At 41.3% G+C, this 22,708-nt stretch overlaps 1 protein-coding gene across 2 annotated transcripts in view; it reads right to left on the bottom strand.

Moving 5' to 3' along the window:
• Positions 1 to 1,086: 1,086 nt before the first annotated feature.
• The window catches only part of dok7b (docking protein 7b), a 45,029-nt gene continuing 23,407 nt past the window's right edge, over positions 1,087 to 22,708 (bottom strand). For both annotated transcript variants that reach the window (XM_024434810.2, XM_024434811.2), the window contains 4 exons: positions 22,334 to 22,416; positions 21,048 to 21,117; positions 4,612 to 4,788; positions 1,087 to 2,810 (listed from right to left, as the gene is read on the bottom strand). In XM_024434810.2, the coding sequence (XP_024290578.1) occupies positions 2,674 to 2,810; positions 4,612 to 4,788; positions 21,048 to 21,117; positions 22,334 to 22,416 (467 nt within the window). In that variant the 3' untranslated portion in view covers positions 1,087 to 2,673. The remainder of the gene's footprint in view (positions 2,811 to 4,611; positions 4,789 to 21,047; positions 21,118 to 22,333; positions 22,417 to 22,708) is intronic.

The following is a 22,708-nucleotide window of genomic DNA, read 5'->3' as shown; positions in this document are numbered from 1 at the left end:
TTCACTTCTGTTCTACCTCAGGTATACAGTATGTGCTGGAGGAACAACATGAAAAAAAGAGTACAGTTTACTATAGAATACTACAGTACTTACTATACTGTAGAATGCTATACTACACACTGTAGTATCCTTCTAACATATGTGGTACTACAGTATTATCGGCAAAAAACATGATAGTGAATACTACAGTAATGTCTGCAAAAACATTACGGTCTGCAAAAACACTATACTTTTTTTACTATAGTAAATACTACAGTATTTAATTTGTTAATGTCCTGCCCATTCCCCTCCCCCATATCCCAATTTGTGCTCATAAGTGAGAAACCTGAACTCTGTTCAGACCCCAGTCCTACCTACCTACCAGTTATGGAAAATGTACTCTTTTAGTATTTATCCAGTAGGTTTCCTCAAGGAGAACGCTTCAACTTCAATGTCAAAGATAATAAAACAAAATCACTATAGTAAACACTACAGTAAATACCATAGTATACTACAATCTGCTAAAACACTACATTAATTACTAAAGTATATATAGTACAATTTTATTTTACACTATAGTTAACTGTAAATACTACAGTAAAGTACAGTAAATACTACATCATGCTGACTCAAGTCCACAAAAACAGTACAGTGAATACTACAGTGAAGTCTGCAAAAACACGAGTGAATACTATAGTATTTATGCCATAGTATACTATATATTTTTGTTCATGTGGGGTGGCCTGGTATACCCCGACCTGCTATAGTTGTTTTGGCAGAGTAGGCCTGGATTTGAGGTTTTTATTTAATTCAAATCAGTGTTTTGACAATATTTGAGAATCTGCCTATTTTGTAAATATTTTTGTAGTCCTATGTAAATATCCATTGGATTGCTTACACTTTTTGCACCGAATTCTGTTGCCTCCTGTTACTTACTGCCTTTAAGACAGCTCCAACATCCGGTCCCTATGACAAACAGGACTAACAATTTGGTTGTAAAGGTTGTTGTAAGTGCAGTGTAACCATTGGCTTTATGTTCAATGAGCCACATGAGGATAAAAATAGTCCAATCAGTGAACCAGTACATAAAGAAATGAACTCAACACGTCAAAGCAATGGTTGTTATTTGTTATAAATAAAATGTTCAAATAAAAGGCTTTTGAAAAAATACAGACATCGTATGTAAAACTCTTAACATTGATCTGTACATACACATCATCTTCAAATATATCATGTATGGCAGTCCAAGACATCTAGAACAGAAACAGGGAAATGTATTTACAGATACCGGAGAAATATATATTGGTTTTAATACAAGTATATTTCTCTCTAGACAAGGTTACATTTGCGTATATGAAAAAGTGATATATGTACTAATATAATGAGAACCGCACTAACATCACAAATAAAATAATGACTGTTTAAAGTATCAGCAAAACAAACGCATACGTTCAACACACAGTAGGGAATATAGACAAGAAGAAATTTCTATTCCAATAAGGTTACTTTTACATAGGAACTCTTGTCTTAAATTATCTAGCTATTAAAAAAAAAAGATATATGTTTGCATAATGGGGGGCCACAGGCGCTTCTGACAAACATTTCCGGGATATTGTTTTTCATTTTTCCTTTCTGCGAAGCTGAAAAAAATCCAATGAATTATTTATAGGGTGTATGTTGCTGAAGCTCTGTCTGCCTGTCCCTCAGCAAAGCCATGTGAACCGTGTAGTTGAAAAACAAATGGAGAGCGCCCAGAAACGAACGCTACGGATGTGGTCAACAGCGGGCAATTAGGCACACTCAAGCCAACCAAAGTTCATTTAGCCAACGCGGAACAATTACAAGCCTGGGCTGAGTCACCAGAACCCAATAATGAGGGCTTAATCGCGTTGGTCTCATTGGTATACAAACACCGCCGGAACGTCTATGCCCACTTTGTTGCATTAGCTTCATAAAGTTCTTCAAAAGTGTGTTGAACGTCGCTGTAGCTTCGACATTCTGAATGAGTAAGACTGCATGTACTGTACAGGATAAATATAGACAGATTATCCATTATCTATCTGGCCCTGTGCTAAACTAAACTAGTCTCTTTCAAAAGGCCTCAATCAAGGCTTTCATACAAGTAAACACTATAGAATTAGTAAAACGATAATCAGAGAGGAGTTAGAGGGTGATGCTTTTTTTCAACTCCCTCCTCATCTCCCCCAAACGAGGTACTAACCGTATTGTATTAGATTAGGGGTGGCACAGACGAGGCTGTGAAAAACCCACTGCTCCTCCGGGGGTTTGTGCCTGGGTAATGACTCAGTTCCAAGACTGGCACTTTCAGCCCCCCACTTCTCCCAAGTCTGCCCAGGGCTGTGACAGTGACAGTGATGCCTTCTAATGAGATGTCTGGTTCCACAAGGGATTGAAATGTCCCCTTTACATCCCTTAAAATCCATGCAGCAGCTTTTGTCTTTTTAATTACAGTTTGTTTTCATGTTGCTTTCGTGATTGCAGAATGACAGTACTGTCCGAAGACGTCAACAATTGATGTTAGAGAAATCAAATGTGGCAGATCTCTGAGGAGTTTGACATCATGGCAGCTGGAGGTGCCCCAGGAAATCCAAGTTTCTGGTGAATTCTAGAGATTTATACAACAGTCTGGTCTGGGCCAGAGGCCCTGTGGAGGTCAAGATTGGAGGTGGGATGTCACTGTGGTACTCCCCTCCTCCTCTGCTCCAGGGTGCGAAGACCCTCCTCTCGCCCCAGGGCATGCTGGGTACCCGTTTTGTGGGCGGCATCCGTAGCAGTGATGTCAATCTGGGCATATTTAGTGGAACTTTTCCCTGTAGAGAGAAAAAAACAAGCTGTCTATGAGATGAGTAATAATGAGTATTGTTGACCCTTCTTTCAGGGTGTAAAATAAAATAAACATGGTAGAGAGGTTTATTCAAAAACACAGTGACCACACTTATGTACGATTATCATTCAAATAAGAGAGAACAGCAATATCTTCCTGTCCGTGAACTACAGAGGAAGCATTAAGTACCATTGCTTCAGTTATACTTTCTCCTGGCAGTTTCATGAAGTGGAAAAATGAACAAACACACAACACAGTCTGGGAAGATGACCCCATTTGAGCAAGTGAATTCACCGCGGTATTCTGAACGTCCTACGACCTTCCATCTCGGCTACGCTGGCACACTCCTCCAAATGACAGAAACCGCCAAGATGACATTGGAAATTAACCTTTCTCGCCGCGAGCAAGAGCGTCCCTCATATTCCCGGAGAGTAACCACGTTATTAGACCGCGCTATCGCATCCCCGCACCTGACGACAGCAGCTTGAGTGTCGCTCGGCAAGACGGGGAGCAATCAACGTGAGCGTTGAAGGGTTATTTCCTTATCTCTGACTAAGCGGGAATCGAATTGAAGGAGTATCATTTACTAAGAGTCTATTGAGTCTGATTTGAATCGATACGCTAGTGGTCGCAAGCTACCCTGTCTCTCCTCACCCTTCTGTCCCTCTTTGCCATTCTAGTTGTGAGCAAAAACCAAGAAATCTGGAGGACCCAGTGCAGTCAAAAATGTATATATATTTCCACAGTATGAGGTTGGAATAATACTGTGAAATTGTGAAAATTATGATAATGCACTTTCAGTGTAAGAGCTGTTTGAAATGAATGTCAGCCTGTATTGGTGGGGATGGAGTTTTAGCCTGCCTGTTGACATCTCGGGCAGTAAATTAGTTAAAGGCCCAATGCAGCCATTTTTATATCAATATCAAATAATTTCTGGGTACAAGCATGAATTTGACTTGGACTCTGTGGGAGTGGTCTGAGTGGGGACCCACTGGACAAAAAGTGGTTGAATCAAACTTTCCACGTCATACATTTTTTTAAATCAATGCGATGACAACGTGGGAAACTGATTGGATTTTTAAAAAGTCACCCATGTAAGGGAATTCTGCTTTTTCCCCACAAAACATTCAACTAAACTAAATCACCATGGAAATCCAAAACTCCCACCCATGCAAACCCGCTGGTTAGATGTTCTGTGTCGATTGTATTTTCAACCAGCAACTATCAGGAAATAACACTGATCAAATTCACACTTTTACAGTGTTAGTTTCATCAGCTGCTGTACAATAGTAGATAAAACACAGGGAAATCTGAATTGTTGACTGCACTGGGCCGTTAATTGACCAATAAGAAAGAGAGTTCCAAATCTCTCTGCCAATAACTCCCAGACAGTCCTAGCAAAATTCTTGCTTGAGAAATTGCTCTTTGCTAAGAAGCAATTTTTGTTTATTTTTTATCATTCACAGTAAGGTACCTATAAATTGATATTGAGATTAAAAAGAATGGCTGCATTGGACCTTTAAATAAAAATGGTCACATTTGAGTATGTGGGGCCCTTACTCTGCTCACACAAGAAATATCATGTTTATCACTTTATATTTTCTTTGACCACAACATCACTTTTGAATATAGTGTACCTGCATGTACACTATTGCACTTCAAGAGGCACATCATGTTGATTGGCTATAGAAACATTTGTAGCAAGATCAAAGACATTGGAACCACAGAAGAGCAAACCACCAATTACCTACAAAAAAAGTGTTGTTATTGAGAAAATGGGCCCTTACTCTGTCCTGGGAGGTGTTGGCCAGTCCCCCTGACCCCAGTTTGCTCCTGATGCTCCAGCTCCATGTAGTTCAGCTGTTTCTTGGACGTGGGGCTGATGGGAATATTGACGTAGGTCACTCCATCACCGCGGGGTCTTTCTGGAGCCGCCATTTCTGTTGGGAACACAAACATGGCCCCTGCCAATGGAGAAATACCAGGATGTTATTCAACCACAAATCAGTCTGGGTGGCCTAATGAGGCCAGTTTATCAGCAGGCACAGGTGAGGTTAGCCCAATAATGGATTAAAGGAGACTCACATTATTCCTTCTAGTCCAAGGACCTTACATGTTCTGTTTAGAGGAGAATTGGCTCTGGCAGGCAAAACAGACAAATAATCCATCTGAACGTGAATCGATTCTCAATTGCGGTATAATTCTAGAAACATATCACATCAAAATAACTTCACAGATGCAAAATATATACGGTTTTAACACAGTTGCAGCCGACAACACGTTTGTTGTTTCCGTCTTCCGTTTACACACAGGTGTTCGGAGACACAGACAGCTAATTAGCACAGGTAAGCCTATGTCTTCCATCTGTTTGATAGGACCTACAAGCTACAACATGCGTTAGCAAATGTGTGCAACTGAACATACTATACATAATACGACAGAGTACTAGAGTCATAGTTTATTGATGAACAGTTGAAATGCTGTGAAAAATGTTTATACAACCAATTATATCAATTTGTTTATACAGTCTATTATATCCATTTGTCAGGAAAGTATTTTCTGCCAAACACACAAATGAGAGAAATACAGTGAGTCAATATGTTCAATCAACATGCTTTGAACCAGCTCTCAGATGTGCACAGTGATAAGAGGAGGTCTCCAAAGTGCTTTGCCTGTCATAAAGCTGAAAGCCATTCAGGGTAAAGAGGGCTACATTGCTGTGTTGCTGAGTGCCATTGACCTCAATGTCTTATTCATACAAGGCTATAGACCACAGCTAAAATATGTGCATTTCAGAGAAGTGGCTTTTTATCAGCTACAGTAGGTGTCAACACTTTTCTTTTTAATCCCCCCAAAAACACCCTAGTCCTTGCTGATGACAAGCATACCCATAACATGATGCAGCCACCACCATGTTGAAAATATTAAGAGTGGTACTCAGCGATGTGTTGTGTTTTCTCCAAAGATAACGCTTTGTATTCAGGACAAAAAGTGTATTTCTTCGTCACATATTTGCAGTTTTACTTTAGTGCCTTGTTGCAAACAGGATGGATGTTTTGGAATATCTGTATTATGTACAGACTTCTTTTTTTTCACTATGTCATTTAGGTTAGTATTGTGAAGCAACTACAATGTTGTTGATCCATCCTTAGTTTTCTTATATCACAACCATTAAACTCTATGTGTTTTGAAATCCCCTTTGGCCTCATTGTGAAATCCCTGAGCAGTTTCCTTCCTCTCCGGCAACTGAGTTAGGAAGGACGCCTGTATCTTTGTAGTGACTGGGTGTATTGATACACCATCCATAGTGTAATTAATAAATTCACCATGCTCAAAGGGATATTCAGCATCTGTTTTTTTTATTATTTTACACATCTACCAATCGGTGCCCTTCTTTGTGAGACATTGAAAACCTTCCCTGGTCTTTGTGGTTGAATCTCTACTTGAAATTCAACACTTAACAAATTGAGGGAACTTACAGATAATTGTATGTGTGGGGTACAGAGATGGGATAGTCATTCAGAAATCATGTTAACCACTATTATTGAATATGGAATGAGTCCATGCAACTTAATATGCGATTTGTTAAGCACATTTTCATTCCTGACCTTATTTAGTCATTTAAAAAAAAAACTACAAACAAAATTCCACTTTAACATTATGGAGTATTGTGTATAGATCTGGGACACAAGGCTAAATGTAATACATTTTAAATTCAGGTTGTAACACAACAAAATGTGGGAAAAGTAAAGGGGTGTGAATACTTTCTGAAGTCACTGTAAATCATTACTGTTAACGTGACTACATCTGCTATTCTAGCCTACTTATCTACTACCACCAATGGCAAGGTGCAAAACACTTGAAGCAGCTCTTCTTTAGTAAACATGATTAAATCCACACATCAAATTCATCTTTTTAGGTCAGTGTATCTAGCTACTCTCAAAAGCCAGGGGCCATTTTATGGAAGAACAAACACTGCATTAAAGGCCCTGTATATATAAAACAGTTGTGTGAAAACAGTGGGATATGAAAACAGATATACTTGTATCTCTACACAGACAGCTCTAAACAGACCATGGGAGGTGAGACATCACTTTTTCCTAGCTAGCTTCCTTCGGGATCTAAAAGCACCGAATACAACACGTTTCACAGATACAACTAGGACAAAACCTTTTATTCAGACATTTGGAACAACACAAATAAATTAATCATAACATTTAAAACTATATAAATAAATATATACAAAAATAAATGACAAAGACAAATAGAAACAAATTGTAGTATATAAATACAAATAAAAAAAGAGAATCAAATTATTACACTATTACCCTATTGCTAACAAAAAACACAAATAAAACTAAATTGCACAAATCCTATATCACACAAATACACAACTATAATAACACACTTATAAAGAAGATAACCTGAAACACACAAACTAAATTGCACAACTGCCATCTGGCAAGTCAGGAAGTTCTTAAATTCCTGCGCAAGCTCTCTGCCATCCAATTCTGAGTGTTCTTTGTAGTGCAGTGTCATACTAAGGGCCTCACACTGTTCTGTCAGCTCCTCATTTGAGAGACTTTGGAAGGTTGACAGGACTCCAAACTTCTCTCCCACATTTTCCAAGGTTGCAGGTTGAGGTTGCAGCATCAACAACAAATTTGAAAAATGTCACCCCCAGATTCTTCAGGGCATCATCAAATGATTCGTATGATAAGTGCCTCTCTGTGGACCGCAAACTTTTTTGTTGTAGAACGGCCTCTACATTCATTCCCTCGCAAATATCCTTGGCTGACGTTTGTGCAGTCATAAAGCCTGTTGACCTGTAGTTGCTGAGACCTCTCTCTGTCTTTCTGAGAAGATACACATGCACACTGGGAGACGGCATCAGCTTGCTCACATGTTGGATCTGGTTTAAGATGTCATACCACACCACTGTAGATGCTGAAGTGGTATAATCCCACCTCCTCTGACAAGGACTGGGCCTCAATCTTTATCACAGGATCTTTGGTTTGATCCCTCACCTCAATCAGTGCCTCTCACCGCTGCTGCCTGATACCGCAGTGGCTCAACACTCTAAACTTTACTCTCCCGCCTTGTCTCAGTCCACATCTTCAAAGTGATGTCCACATGTTTTTTTCAAGATGGCCCATCGTTGTGTGGAGGCTGAGAACAAGGTGTCTGTTTGTGTAAGATGCCAAAGTAACCTGTGGCATCGACAGAACTTTTAGCAGCATCAGCCACAACCAGGTTCAATGTGTGAGCCCCACATGGAATATATAGAGCTCTCAGATTCATTTCCAGGAGTCTGGCTTGGGCACCTTTGTTTTTGCCTCTCACGTTGGCCCCATTATCATAAGACTGTCCTCTGCAGTCCTCAAAATAAATTTTTAGCTCCTCTAATCTTTTGAGAATCAGGGATGCCAAATGTTGGCCCGTGGACTCCTCTGCCTCCAAAACTCACGTAAAACGTTCCTTTATCTGGGGCTCCTCCTTCAGGGACACAATTCTAATCACAACTGACAACTGTTCAGTGTGGCTGACATCTGAGGTGCAATCTAGAATGATAGAGAATAATTTTGCCAGCTTGATGTCACTCACCATTATTGAAATGCTGCTCAACAAATCAATGAGTTCATTCTGTATTTGGTGGCCAAGGTGGTGTGACTTGAAGTCCCTTTTTGGACACGGTTAAGGTTCTCTTTCATGACTGGATCAAATTGTGCCATCAGTTCAACCTCTTTGAGGATATTTCCATTTGATGGAGAGTACAGTGTTTCTGTGTGTCCCCTTAGTGCCAGATTTCTAATTGCCAGAGACTGCACAATAGCAGTCAGATGTGTCAACACCTCTCTCCATCTCATCCTCTCAGCCTCCATAAGTGCCATCTCGTGCTTGTCAATTGTTTCCCCTTTTTTGATTCTCATTGTCAGTTCTTTCCATGTTTTCATGCAGTTTTGGTGTTCTGGACTGCTGTCGTGTGAAGTCAGCAAAGAACTTGCATGTTTCCAAATACATTTTCTTCCTAGAAAAGAGTTTGCAGCAGAAGCAGAAGAGGCTGTTGTTTCTTTCAGAATACACCAACCAACTTCTAGGGATTTTTTCAACACTCACCAAGGTCTTCCTGAAATACTGGTGGTGGCAACTTATTCTATCACTCTCATTCCTAGGGAAAACAAAGTTAGGTGGTACCTCACTTGGTCCTCTGCAAACTAGTTGTGTCCAAATTCTGTCAGTGAGAACTGAAGGCCAGTCAGTAGCAGGGTCTGTAGACAGTGGTTCATCCTCAGCAGCAGGGTCTGTAGACAGTGGTTCATCCTCAGTAGCAGGGTCTGTAGACAGTGGTTCATCCTCAGCAGCAGGGTCTGTAGACAGTGGTTCATCCTCAGCAGCAGGGTCTGTAGACAGTGGTTCATCCTCAGTAGCAGGGTCTGTAGACAGTGGTTTATCCTCAGTAGCAGGGTCTGTAGACAGTGGTTCATCTTCAGCAGCAGGGTCTGTAGACAGTGGTTCATCCTCAGCAGCAGGGTCTGTAAACAGTGGTTCATCCTCAGTAGCAGGGTCTGTAGACAGTTGTTCATCCTCAGCAGCAGGGTCTGTAGACAGTGGTTCATCCTCGGTCAGCAGGGTCTGTAGACAGTGGTTCATCCTCAGTCAGCAGGGTCTGTAGACAGTGGTTCATCCTCAGCAGCAGGGTCTGTAGACAGTGGTTCATCCTCAGCAGCAGGGTCTGTAGACAGTTGTTCATCCTCAGCAGCAGGGTCTGTAGACAGGATTTTGTGGGGATGCTGCTATAAGCATTTCTAATGGGCATTCGTTTACACACGTTATTCACAGAATTTATAGTGGTGGAACATCCCACATACACACCCAGTAATAATAAAATCATCATTGTTACCTACAAAATGGAAACTTAAAACTTGGCAAAGGGAAATTATTTATTTTGTTTATGTTATGGAGGGATGCACACATAAACACATGTACGTATACCCACACACACACCTGTAGAATCCTGCAGAATCCTGTTGGGGAGAAGTGGAAGCAAATGGGTCTGTATCCTCAGTCTCAGACAACATTTGTGAAGACACCTGTGTGGCTGAGGAGGTGGATGGCTCCTCATCTTGAGGCTCTGAGATAATTTCTGAAGAGGCCTGTGTGGCTGAGGAGGTAGTGATGCCTCCTCATCCTGGCCAGTGCCAGAGGGTGCTCCAAAATATTTCAGAAGTGCCTCTGAATTTGCATTGAAATACAGTATATGAGTCTGACACCCTAAATACATTTGTTGCACAATTAAATGTACATGTCATTATGCACAATTGATCAAACTTTCAGAATAGGAACCAAATGAACCATACAACCTCCTTGGCTAATTCTAGGCATAAGACACCCCCGTAAGGCTCAATATATCACTAAAGATAGAAAATATCAGCATAATATAGACGTATTTTAAGTTAGCCTACATTGGAAATTCCCCTTACTGAGCTCAGGACCTAGTCAATACAATCACAGAAAACCTTTACCGTCACCTCAATGAAAGTTAACCAAATCAATAATGTGCTAGTTAGGTTGTAAACGTTCTGCTGCAGGCTACACACATTATCATGATGAAACTGTGTTAAATTATATCCAATGTTATGTAAGCTAGTTGGACAGAAAACAGAATATTGTCGCCCTAGCAACATAGGCTAACAAACATAAGTGTTATACTAGCCTATTACATGCATAATATTATACTCATAAAGAGATGACATAGCTGCAAACCTTTATCTTTTGTACGTTTCTCCTCTTCTTCTTTCCTCTTTTTCCTAAACTGGGCACCTGATGGCTTAGACCTTTTCGTGTCCATTTGTGCTGTTTTGGCACTCGAGTATCAATACATTACCCATCCCCCAACACTGTCAACCAAGAGTCAAGATTAACCAATTCACCTTGGTGGTGTGCAGACTGGTTTTATATTATTCTTAATGCCAGTCCCTCCAGGATTTGGCCGATTTTTTAAATATATATTTGCGGGCAAAAATGCTTGATTTTGCTGCTGCATTTCTGACATTTTGCATGGCAATATGCAATGATTTTTATCCAATTTCTCACGAAAATGCGTTGACGAGAGAAAACGTTTGTTGACGTGTGGCTTGCTTGATTTTACCATTATGAGGTAAATGTGCAGCGATTGGTTGAAATTGCGAGCCATCTTCTTGTACTGCGGTGATGGGTCATTTTTATGCAATGACAGTGCAATGAATTGACTGTTTTATGCAGGAAAATAGTGCGGAGAAATAATACAGTAAATACAATTCTGTTAGAGTACTAGATTCCTATGCACAGGCTGTACCTGTGCATCAAGCTGCCTCACGCTACAGAAACAGTAAATAGGCTCCTGCCCTGTGGGCTATTCTGGCTCGGACAAAGATACTTCTACAGTGATTCCTTTCCTTCATTCCATTTAAATCCTTCAAAATGGCAACATGGACCCCCTAATCAGCTGCGCACCAACAGTTACAGGGCAATATTTCTCCACAGTCATTGCGAAGCCATTAGAGACTGCCAGAGTCTCTGCGGGTCTGTCCTTTGGCATCATCTGTGAGGTCTGATGCCTAATTGATCACATTAACCGGCCCTCACAATCACAACAGGCCATAATGGCTGCCCATTACAACAGTGGGCATGCCCACAGCTTAGTGCAGGGGCCCTTTAGACAGCGTTCACACAGAGTTAGCCCAGCATGGGGGAGGCCATTTTGGCAGATGGCTCTTTGTGAAGCAGCACCGCTCTGTGGATTCTCTTTGAAAGTGGATGTCACGGAGGTAACCCCTAGCGAAGGTTAGCGACGGGAGCTCAGCACAGTCGACTGCTCCAGCTTTTAGAACAAAGTGCCAATGGTCGGTGCCGATGCAGTAAGCAGGGGCTCTGTGCTTCTATGCTATCTTTTTGTTTGGGGACACTGGCAGTGAGGATTTGTTTCATTGAGCCCATGTGAAAGATTATGTTGTCACAGACGTTCTGTGAATTTTAAGAAGAACGGTTGTTTTTAATAAGGAGCTAAAGGTGGCCAGTTTTGAGAAGCTCAAGGAATTGTGCAGCACAGGTTGTTGGGCATAAAAATGTACAGTCGCTAGACAGCTAATGCCTTCGTAAGGTTAACAACACTGTCCCCAGTGGTCATGACCAAAGACCTGTCCTAAAGAGGGTTCTGAGTTCTAGAGGGAGTTCTTGCACTAATTAATAATGTTATGGCTTCAACAGGAGGAGGGTGGGAAGGTGGCGTGGGAACTAAAGCCAGGTGCGGCAGGCAAATGAGCGGTGGAGTGAGTGATGGATGTGGTGCCAATGTGTGACAGCGGTAAGGATAGTTCTAGAACAGGTGTGTAAAGGACTACGGTGACGTATCAGGAAGTGACCGGTGCTCCCCTGTGTACGCATGTGTGCGTGTTCTTCTCACAGCTGTAGCACAAGAATGTGTGCTCATTATGCAACATGAGTTACTGAGTTACATAAATACAAAGCCAGAGTGAATCTCTCAGCAATTTTCAAAGGCACAGGTGAGGTGAGCCACTCAGACATGGAAGCAGACAGAGGCCTGAGAAGTGTACAGTGTGTTAACAAAACAAGTTCTGACTCACTGTACTGTACAATACTTCGACGCATAAAGCTAGCCTGACACAGGCACTACTGTGCATTCACCTATTATAGTCCATTCTGTAATGCCATTTACAGATGCTAGGTAAGGCACTCTAGGGGTCCGATTCAGATAGAGGAAATGCACTCCTTTCTTACGCATGCCTTTCCTTCTCAGCGTAGTTCTCTTTGCGTGCACTGAATACATTTAATTCAACCTCTGAAAACCCTCTCACTTGCTGGCCAACAGAGTTTTAATTCAATAGGGTTTCTGTACATTTTCTAAAGCCATCCCTTCAAATTTGGTGTACCTTTTCATTCAAAGTTTATTTGAATTTTCTCTCCAGACTAATGCACAAAATATATTGGTGAATAACTAAATAGTGGTTGGATTCATCCTGAAAGTTGTCAAATGTAATTGTTCAATCGATTAAATATTGGAAGGTGAGAAAAGTGTACAATAGGGGCTGAGCAGTAGTGCTATAAACCAACCCTAATTATCCTCACTAATCATGGAACTGTGATGACAACAGTCCAGTCGTCGTGAACCATGCGCCAGGCTCCAGGTTTAAATGGCTACAAATGGTCTACGTTCCATATTGATTCAAATTGGCTACATCCTAAATGATTTGCCAAATTGTAATACGTTAGCCTAATTTCATCCACTATTGCTAGCGGTCCTCAGGAACATCCACACGAACGTGACAGATGAAAGAAAGGTAAACTAACTATGTAATGCAATGATGCAAAATGTATGGAAAGTACCACTAAAGTGACAGCTATAAATGTATGTGGGTGTATAACTAACATTGGCTACTGATAGTGGCTAATTTAACACAAAATACATTTTGTAAAAAAAAATACAGTGAAAATTCAGGGCATATAATTAAAACATTCTAGAAATCATAAATCAACTCGGTAAATAAATCAATAAATCAAATCGGTAGGTTTGGCGCTCTACTGTCATTTGAGCATGGCTACAGAAGCCTATTACTTGGGTCTCCAAATGTCATTCTTGAAAGTTATATGGTCAGCATTTCATAAACTTCACTGTGGAAAAGGTGATATTATCACGGACAACAAAGGGAAACCCAGCTGCGAGCTGTCCAGTGACGCGAGCCTACCAGGCAAGCTAAAGAGAGTTTCAAGTTCCTTGGTGACCACATCACTAAGGAACTATCGTGGTCCAAACACACCAAGACAGTTGTGAAATGAGCACAACAACACCTTTTTCCCCTTCAGGAGACTGAAAAGTTTTGGCATGGGTCCCCAGATCCTCAAAAAGTTCTACAGCTGCACCATCAAGAGCATCCTGACTGGTTGCATCACCGCCTGGTGTGGCAACTGCTCGGTATCTGATCGCAAGGCGCTACAGAGGGTAGTGTGTGTGTACGGCCCAGTATATCCCTTGGGCCAAGCTTCCTGACATCCAGGTCCAATATACTAGGCGTGTCAGAGGAAGGCCCAAAAAATGGTCAAAGACTCCAGTCACCCAAGTCATTGACTGTTCTCTCTGCTACCACACAACAACAAGGTACCGGCGCACCAAGTCTAGGACCAAAAGGCTCCTTAACAGCTTCTACCCCCAAGCCATAAGACTGCTGAACAATTAATCCAATGGCCAACCATACTATTTACATTGACACCACCTCTTTGTTTTTACACTGCTGCTATTCGTTGTTTATTATCTATGCATAGTCACTTTACAAATTACCTCGACTAACCTGTACCTCCGCACATTGGTACCGGTAACCCCTGTATATAGCCTCGTTATTGTTATGTCATTTTCTTGTGTTACTTTTTTATTTGATTTTATTATTTAACTTGAGTTAATTTAGTAAATAATAGCTATTTTTCTTGAACTGCATTGTTGGTTAAGGGCTTGTAAGTAAGCCTTTCACGGTAAGGTCTACACTATTTGTATTCGGCACATGTGATAAATAACATTTGATTTGAAAAGATTCGCCATTGCCAGATGATCCTCAGAAAGTTCTACAGCTGCACCATTGAGAGCTTCTAGACTGTGTCGTGTCTTTGGCATCATTAAACTGAAGACTTATTTTTATCAAAAATTCTCTGTAATTATAATTAGGTGATTAAACTAACTTAATCATGTAACTGTAATTAACTAGGTAGTCGGGGCACCAAGGAAAATATTAAGATTACAAAGTTATAATTTTTCTAATATAGCTTTCAAATATTTTTAAATCTGATGAATTTGTCTTCCGATTAATCAATTATGCTTTACCTCACGTTAGTCTCATTCCAAACATCGTAAATTGTTGGTTACCTCCACGAACCCAGTTTTCACTATGAGTCATCCATACATCAATTGTCTTAAATCATTTATTTACTAACTAAATAATCACAGAAATGCACACAAACAAAGAGTAGATGTGGAAACAAGGAAATGATAGCAGAGTTTCCCTAGTGGGATAAACCGGTATCGCGGCTTGGTTGACAAAAGGGAAGTGGGGGTCGACTGAGATAAAAGTCACTACAGAGTGATAATTATAACAATTGAAATGCTAATCCTTTGCACATGAACACTCACTCATTCGGGAATAATTGCAATCAATATATATATATTTCAGTGTGTCGCCGTGATCTCTGTTTGAACGTTTGTTTCTGTTGGAGAGTTTGTCTGCCCTCTCTCTCTCTCTCTGCCGTGGTTAGAATGGATAGTTCAGAGTAACATTCAGCAATGTTTCGGCGGTTGTCGGTCTTCGCATTCAATGATGCCGAATTCCTAACTTCAGACTAGAAATTATTATCAAAGAAGTGTTCTTATTCTGTAGGTTAGATAGTCTCCGAGTTAAACACGTGGTATGGTTAAGAATTCAGCAATGGGCTCAAACCTTAGCCCTCTCGTAATTGAGAGAAGCATGGTCTGAAGATAAATTCCCAAGGTGGCGTTTATATTTGGAAGAGCAGAAAGGGGCGGGCCCATGACTTAGTTAAACTTCAAAGGGCATTGTAGTTTCCTTCATTAAACTGTCTAAAATCACATTACATAATTCCACAAATAGTTTCATCTTTACTCATTCATCCCATACAACAATTAGATGCAAGCCCGACAACAGAGACTCTTGTATAAACAGGGTTATGGTAATGTAGCTGTATTGTCTCTCATGAGTTTCACAAAATTGTACCAAACGGACCAGTTCGTAGCTGGCTACTTCACCGACCTTTTATACATTCTCCAGAACATGAATATTGTTCAGTTCTCAAGTTCTGTGAGGTGGAAGAAATTCCTTTGTTCTCTCTATGAAAACTCACTCTCTCTCTATACTGTCTGGTCAAGAGGAAGAATCTCCTCCAGGAATTTATGACCTGCCTAACAGCAGCCTGGGTGTAGGCGAGAGAGAGGGGGGGGGGATGGTGCAGAGAGAGGGGGATGGTGCTCGCTGTACCCAAAGAGGGCAATGTCATGACAACTGGCTGCATCACCGCTAGGTATGGCAACTGCTTGGCATCCGACTGCAAGGCGCTACAGAGGTTAGTGCGTACGGCCCAGTAGATAACTGGGGCCAAGCTCGCTCCCTGCCATCCAGGAACTCTATACCAGGCAGTGTCAGAGGAACGTGGCCGAGGGAAGAGGTTTAGTGGTGGGGTGCTGAGAAAATGTTTGTCGACTCCAGCCGCCCAAGTCATACTGTTTTCTCTGCTACTGCACAGCAAGCGGTACCGATGCACCAAGTCTGGATCCAATAGGACCCTGAAGTGTATAAAATGTGTGGAATTCTGAGGGAATTAAGTCAGAATACAGTGTAGACACAACTCCACCACATCTCCACCCCAAACAAATAACAGGTGAATAGCATGCTCTTCTCATGCTTAGATGTTCTACAGAAGTTGTGTACACCTCTTCAAATGAAGTTTTACCTGTCAGGCGCTAGTCCATTAGCTTGGCTCAATTTCACAGAGCACGCCAGGTGTCGCAGACCTGTCTGTACCTCGTCACCCGCTTCTGAGACTTCACCATTGCCCTCTCTGACCCCTGCATCTGATTTCTGTATAAATCCACCAGGGTGCTGTCTGTCTGCCATTCCACACGGTCATGCACACAGAGTAACAGGTGATGGAGGGGATATGTTGATTCAAGATAGATGACTCATCAAAATGATCCACTTTAATGGAGAGAGAGCACAGGAAGAGCACAGAAAGGGCAAGGTGAAATTCAGTTGAGACAGACAGCTGAGAACTGAGAACTGTCATGGTCTAGGCTATTTAAGGGCAATCTTTGAAGATGTTTTGATTGACTCAGCATTCAGACAAAACAAAGACCACAAATAACTGTAACATCAATGACAGACTGGATTATTTGACAATTTGAGATGAAAAAATGTATTTATTTCGTAGGTTATTTGGAAACAGACATCTACATCGTTCTGCTTTCTATGAGTTAGCCTAGGCCTACTAATTGTATTGAAAGCACCTCTGGCGCATTATTCACACGCTCTCAGCAATCCCTGCTTCAAGTTCAGTAGCCTCTCTTCTACTAGTTGGGTGTGCAAGATCAAGTGTGGTTTCAACAGAGGTGGCACCACAGGTTCAAAAGTGGTGTGTCAAAATGTATTTTATTTTCTGGGGCCTGGACTTTTTCCAGATCTCATGACCTGGTCAGGCAAAACAGGTCCCAAATGGGTCCTATTTGTAGGCTATGACATGGTCCAACATTCAAGGGATACTTCGGGATTTTGGCAATAAAGACCATGTATCTACCATTTATCTACTTCTCTGTGTGCAGTATGAAGTTAAGTAGTTATCACAATTACTGGGAGTCTATGGTATCTGCAAGCCGTTGGTCAAAAAGCTACTGGCCCAAACAACATTTCTACTGGCCTGGACATGGTGTAGTTTTTAAATGCATTGGAGTCATGCAGAGCCTATAGCTTGGCATGCTTTCTCTCTATATTCAACAGTTAACAGGCTATATTTGGTTATTATGATATGTATTAAACATCAGTTTAATATAATTTAGCAATGTAAGTCATTACTCTATTTTTTAGAATTACATTTTTGTACATATTTTTTTCCAAAAAGGAATATCTCAAAATAAGACTCTCCCCCTTAATTAAAAACAATTGCGTTCCAAAATACAGTAGATATCGACCTGGCTACAGTAGGCTAGCCAAGACAAATGCCAACGTGTATTTTTGTGGCTTTCTTTTTGCGGACTATCCACAGTAGCCACCATATTAATAGTATGTTCACTATTGAAGCTTTAACTTTTGAAAAATCCCTTTCCCTAAAATAAATAAACTCGGCAAGTAGATTGACGGGCACTTTTTTTTTAGCTCAGGACAACTCGCGTGTGCTGTGTGAACGTAGCTGTCAATAACTGTACTGCTCGAGTGCTTGAGAAGAGGTCTCAATGAAATAGAGTACGCCTAGGCTGCCAATTCAATGGGTGGAGAATCACGTGGCATTTGGGCTTTCCAAAGAAATTATCTTAAATATGATTAGGCTATTGTTTACCACAGTGTCTGTAAATAAATATTGGTAATGGAAAGAAGTGAAGGGCACTTAACCAACGTGATTTGAGCTGCAATCAAACATGTTATCATCAATGAAAAGGAAAAGGCGCAATGCGCGCAGAACTTAGCCCTTTCCTTTTCAATAAATATTGATAACCTATTTATATGTCACTGCTTGCAAATTGTCCCACTGCTATAAGGTGGGCTACATCCTATATGCAATACGTAGGTCAAGAGAAAGTGCAAGTGTTTGCTCTCATCATTCGTGCTGCATCAAGTTCAGTAGCTTACCTCTCCTCTCCTAGTTGGGCATGCATGTGGGGGGGTGCTACGCTAACATGGAATTGTTTTAAGATGGTCATACAATGGATCATTTAGCTATTTGATTTGAAATTGTAGGACCCCTTTAGGTATCTTATATATATATATATATATATATATATATATATACACCAGGCCATCTTCCAAAAGTCTTCCCCTCACTGTGCGTGCAGATGCACTCACACCTGCCTGCTGCCATTCCTGAGCAAGCTCTGTACTGGTGGTGCCCTGATCCCGCAGCTGAATCAACTTTAGGAGACGGTCCTAGCGCTTGCTGGACTTTCTTGGGCGCCTTGAAACCTTCTTCACAACAGTTGAACCGCTCTCCTTGAAGTTCTTGATGATCCGATAAATGGTTGATTTAGCTGCAATCTTACTGGCAGCAATATCCCTGCCTGTGAAGCCCTTTTTTGTGCAAAGCAATGATGATGGCACGTGTTTCCTTGCAGGTAACCATGTTTGACAGAGGAAGAACAATGATTCCAAGCACCACCCTCATTTTGAAGCTTCCAGTCTGTTATTCGAACTCAATCAGCATGACAGAGTGATCTCCAGCCTTGTCCTCGTCAACACTCACACCTGTGTTAACGAGAGAATCACTGACATAATGTCAGCTGGTCCTTTTGTGGCAGGGCTAAAATGCAGTGGAAATGTTTTTTGGGGGATTCAGTTAATTTGCATAGCAAAGAGGGACTTTGCAATTAATTGCAATTCATCTGGTCACTATTCATAACATTCTGGAGTATATGCAAATTGCCATCATACAAACTGAGGCAGCAGACTTTGTGAAAATTAATATTTGTGTCATTCTCAAAACTTTTGGCCACAACTGTAGTATGATAATTAGTCATAGTATGGATATAGTTAGTATGCCAAAAGTTCCCGGATGTCGTACTAAACACGTCAAAATATGAAGTATAGAAGCAGTAGACACTATTTCCATGCTTTTAGGGCCCATCATGCAGTTCTTCACACCGTTTTCAGTTTTGAAGAAAGTGGAGGAAAATATGCATACGAAGTCCGACGAGACCGGACACAAATTCATTACAAATGTTAGGAAAATTTTGAGGAAAGTAATAAAGCAAATAAGTTACGTTGCACGTTATGTTGGCTGACAATTTGTTAGCTATGCTGTCCTTATGAACCGCATAGCGTTGCAGCAGTATGTACCTGTATGTTAGCTAGTTACCTAACGTTAGTTTGCTACTAATACATCGAACTTGCCAGGCAGTATATTAACTAAAATCGAACTAACTATTCAACAGTTATTGACTTGATTATTCACGTCGTTCTTAACTAAGCGGTAGTCGTTGTGCGCTCTCAATGGACATTGTCAATTATGTCTAGCTACTCCGATTTCAGAGCACTCTCCTCTTAGTGTGCCAGAGTGCAGAATAACTGATGAATTTATGAATGCTCAACACCCATTGAATATATGGCCGGTGTCAGTAAACATTAGCAAAAAAATCGTAATTAAATTGTTGCCAGCAGCACCGTTACAGTCACCAATGTTTTGGATAACATGAAGACAGCCTAACCAGCTCTGCTAGGGCAAGTAAAATGGTCAGAGTGAGGTGTTTTCTCATTTGTGTCTGGAAATAGCTAGCAAACTAGATAACGTTAGCCAGTTAGCTTGGGTGCTTGACTGCCGTTGTGAGGTCAGAACGCACGGATCAACCCTACTCTTCTGCCAGAGCGTCCAGTGACGCGCTCTGAAAGCTAAACACTCTGAATTTACGAATGGACAATCTAACAATGCTCTGGATTTAGGAACGCCCAGAGCGCACTTTGGCACTTCAAATTGAATTCAAGAACACACCAGAAATCATAAAATGTCTAGCTAGTCATTTGTTATGCTAACAAACTAGCAAGAGGTTGCATAGCAACAGCATCAACTTCCGGTAGACAGGCAAAGTGCTAGTACACTCAACTGAAAGGATAACCGTTCGGAGAACATCATCGTGTTCATGAGAGTCTCCCCATAGTGAAGTCATATTAGTTTGTAGCTCAAACGTTTCAGATCCTACAGACAAAAGTTGGCACATCAGCATTACCGACTTCAGATGAGTCCTGTGACACTTGTGGGGGTCATAGAGCAGCAAAACGGAGAACGCCATCATGTTCCGTCTCCCCTTTCCATAGAGTCTAGGCCAAACCGTTTGGACGCTACAGACGTTATCGCGAGGAGACCGGTCTGACAGCTGTATCTCGGCCACCTCCCACCGCAGATGCGGAAGGACATAGGCAGATGTGGTGGATTGAGACGCAGCCCAATGCAAAAAACCTGATATCTCTATCTTAAACTGACAGATTTTGATGGGGAATATTTTATTATGTTACTTAGATTGACAGGTGTGCACGGGTGAGTCAATAGACTCTTAAATTAAATAAGAGTAGGCACTGGACAGGTATCTTTCCAAGGAAATGTACTTCCTAAATATGATTAGGCTACAGTTTACTACATTGCCAGGAAATAAATATTGATCACCCATATTTGTCTCCGTCTGAATATCGCCCCGTTCCAAAAAAGGATATATGTAAAACGCAGCTCAAGAGAAAGTGTTGGCTCTCTCTCCAACTCAGCTCTCTTCAAACTACGTCTAGCATATTGGCAGATATAGCCCAGTAATACTGATAGCCTCATATAATGGGCAACGTGAGAATCGCTGGTAATTTTGTCTATTTCTTAGGATATTTTTGCAGAGTGGGCACGTCCAGTATAAAAACCTGTGAGAGTGGACAGGAGTGGGATGAAGAAATCAGTCCTGCACAGTCCTCTACACTGGAACATAAAACGCACTCACCTTCAGTCTCATGAAGGAACCGTTGTTGTCCACAACTGCCCATCAGCTCGTACTTGCTTTTCTCTTCTGGCTGAAAGACACAGTACACAGTAAATAAGATGCTGGTTTCTAAGTGGTAGCTTAGGCTACATCTAACTAAGATCAAGCCTGAGGCTTGAATTAATTACAAAGATTTCAGTCCAAGTTGAGTAAAACAAAATTAAACCGCAGACAAATGCTAATCTCTATTTAACAGTTCACTGGAGGCACTCGAGTTAGATTTAGACTTGACTAATTTGAGTGTACTGAAACCTCACAGACTTGTCTACTTAAGTTGAAAAAAATCATGTAGCCTGAAGTGTCTCTTGTCCTTATTGAAGCTTATTCATGCCTTTCCAACTGAGTCAAGTGTTCCGGAGGTTTTGCTAGTCTCTGGTGTGAAAACATGGTGGAAAGGTGCAGCCTCATTGCCCTCTGTATGACTGAGGATGTGACTGAGGTAACACTCTCACACAATGTGTTCTGTCTGTTCTACCCTACAGTTCCATAACACTATGTTACACTGACTTCCACAGTCCTCACAAAAATAACTGTAACTTATTTAAGAGCATTATTGTCTGAGCATTGCTGACATTAAATGAACATTGTTGACATTTGCCAATTTTTGTTCCACTCATGTTAAATGCCAGTCTCACAAGGAAATGGCATATACTAAATGTATGGGACAATTATAAAAGCAGTATAAACAGCCCTGTCATATCTTGCGTGTAGCTGTTATAAAGGACTGGAGTATCTGGAGTACCTCTCCTGTCCTATTCGGTGTCCTGTGTGAATCTAAGTGTGCGTTCTCTAATTCTCTCTCTCTCTCTCTCTCTCTCTCTCTCTCTCTCTCTCTCTCTCTCTCTCTCTCTGAGGACCTGAGCCCTAGGACCATGCCCCAGGACTACCCCCAGAACTACCTGGTTCCTCTCTAGGTTTGTTCCTAGGTTTGGGCCTTTCTAGGGAGTTTTTCCTAGCCACCGTGCTTCTACACCTGCATTGCTTGCTGTTTGGGGTTTTAGGCTGGGTTTCTGTACAGCACTTTGAGATATCAGCTGATGTACGAAGGGCTATATAAATAAATTTGATTTGATTTGATTTGACTTCCATACTGCAGTGTACACCCTTTAAAGTATTCCTCTTTCTTTCACAGACATTGGCCTCACAGGTATATAATTATAAGTTTGGACCATAGTAAGAAAACAATTGAAACAGGTGAGTGTGATGATCTTAAGAGGATTGAGTAATCCCACTTCCTGATGCTCCACCTCTGAACTCTTTTCCAACGCCCGGCTCTCCATGATCTCATACTCGACTTTGTGCCTCTCCTCCTTACTCTTCTGCTTCTTGTCTGGTGGAAAGAGGAAAATAAAGTGCGATTGAGATGTGCAACAATACAACAGAGTCCTATTACACTGCAGTACAGCCGGTGAGGATAAGATCCCTATGTCATGTTCTCCTTTTCGTCTACTACATGCTGTGAACTAATGCAGTCGAAGCGGCGTCTCTCGGTCCCCAAACACACATAACCTGTTTGATCCAAGGATGGGAAACGACTTGGAAGACGATTGCAAGGGACAGATTAATCACCGTTGTACAAGACCGCAACATGTCAGAGGACAGGATATAGCATTACATTGTTG

The sequence above is a fragment of the Oncorhynchus tshawytscha genome, linkage group LG10, assembly GCF_018296145.1.
Source record: "Oncorhynchus tshawytscha isolate Ot180627B linkage group LG10, Otsh_v2.0, whole genome shotgun sequence".
NCBI classification, from domain to species: domain Eukaryota; kingdom Metazoa; phylum Chordata; class Actinopteri; order Salmoniformes; family Salmonidae; genus Oncorhynchus; species Oncorhynchus tshawytscha.
Note: the sequence above shows the minus strand (reverse complement) of the source record. Positions and strands in the feature narration are given on the sequence as shown.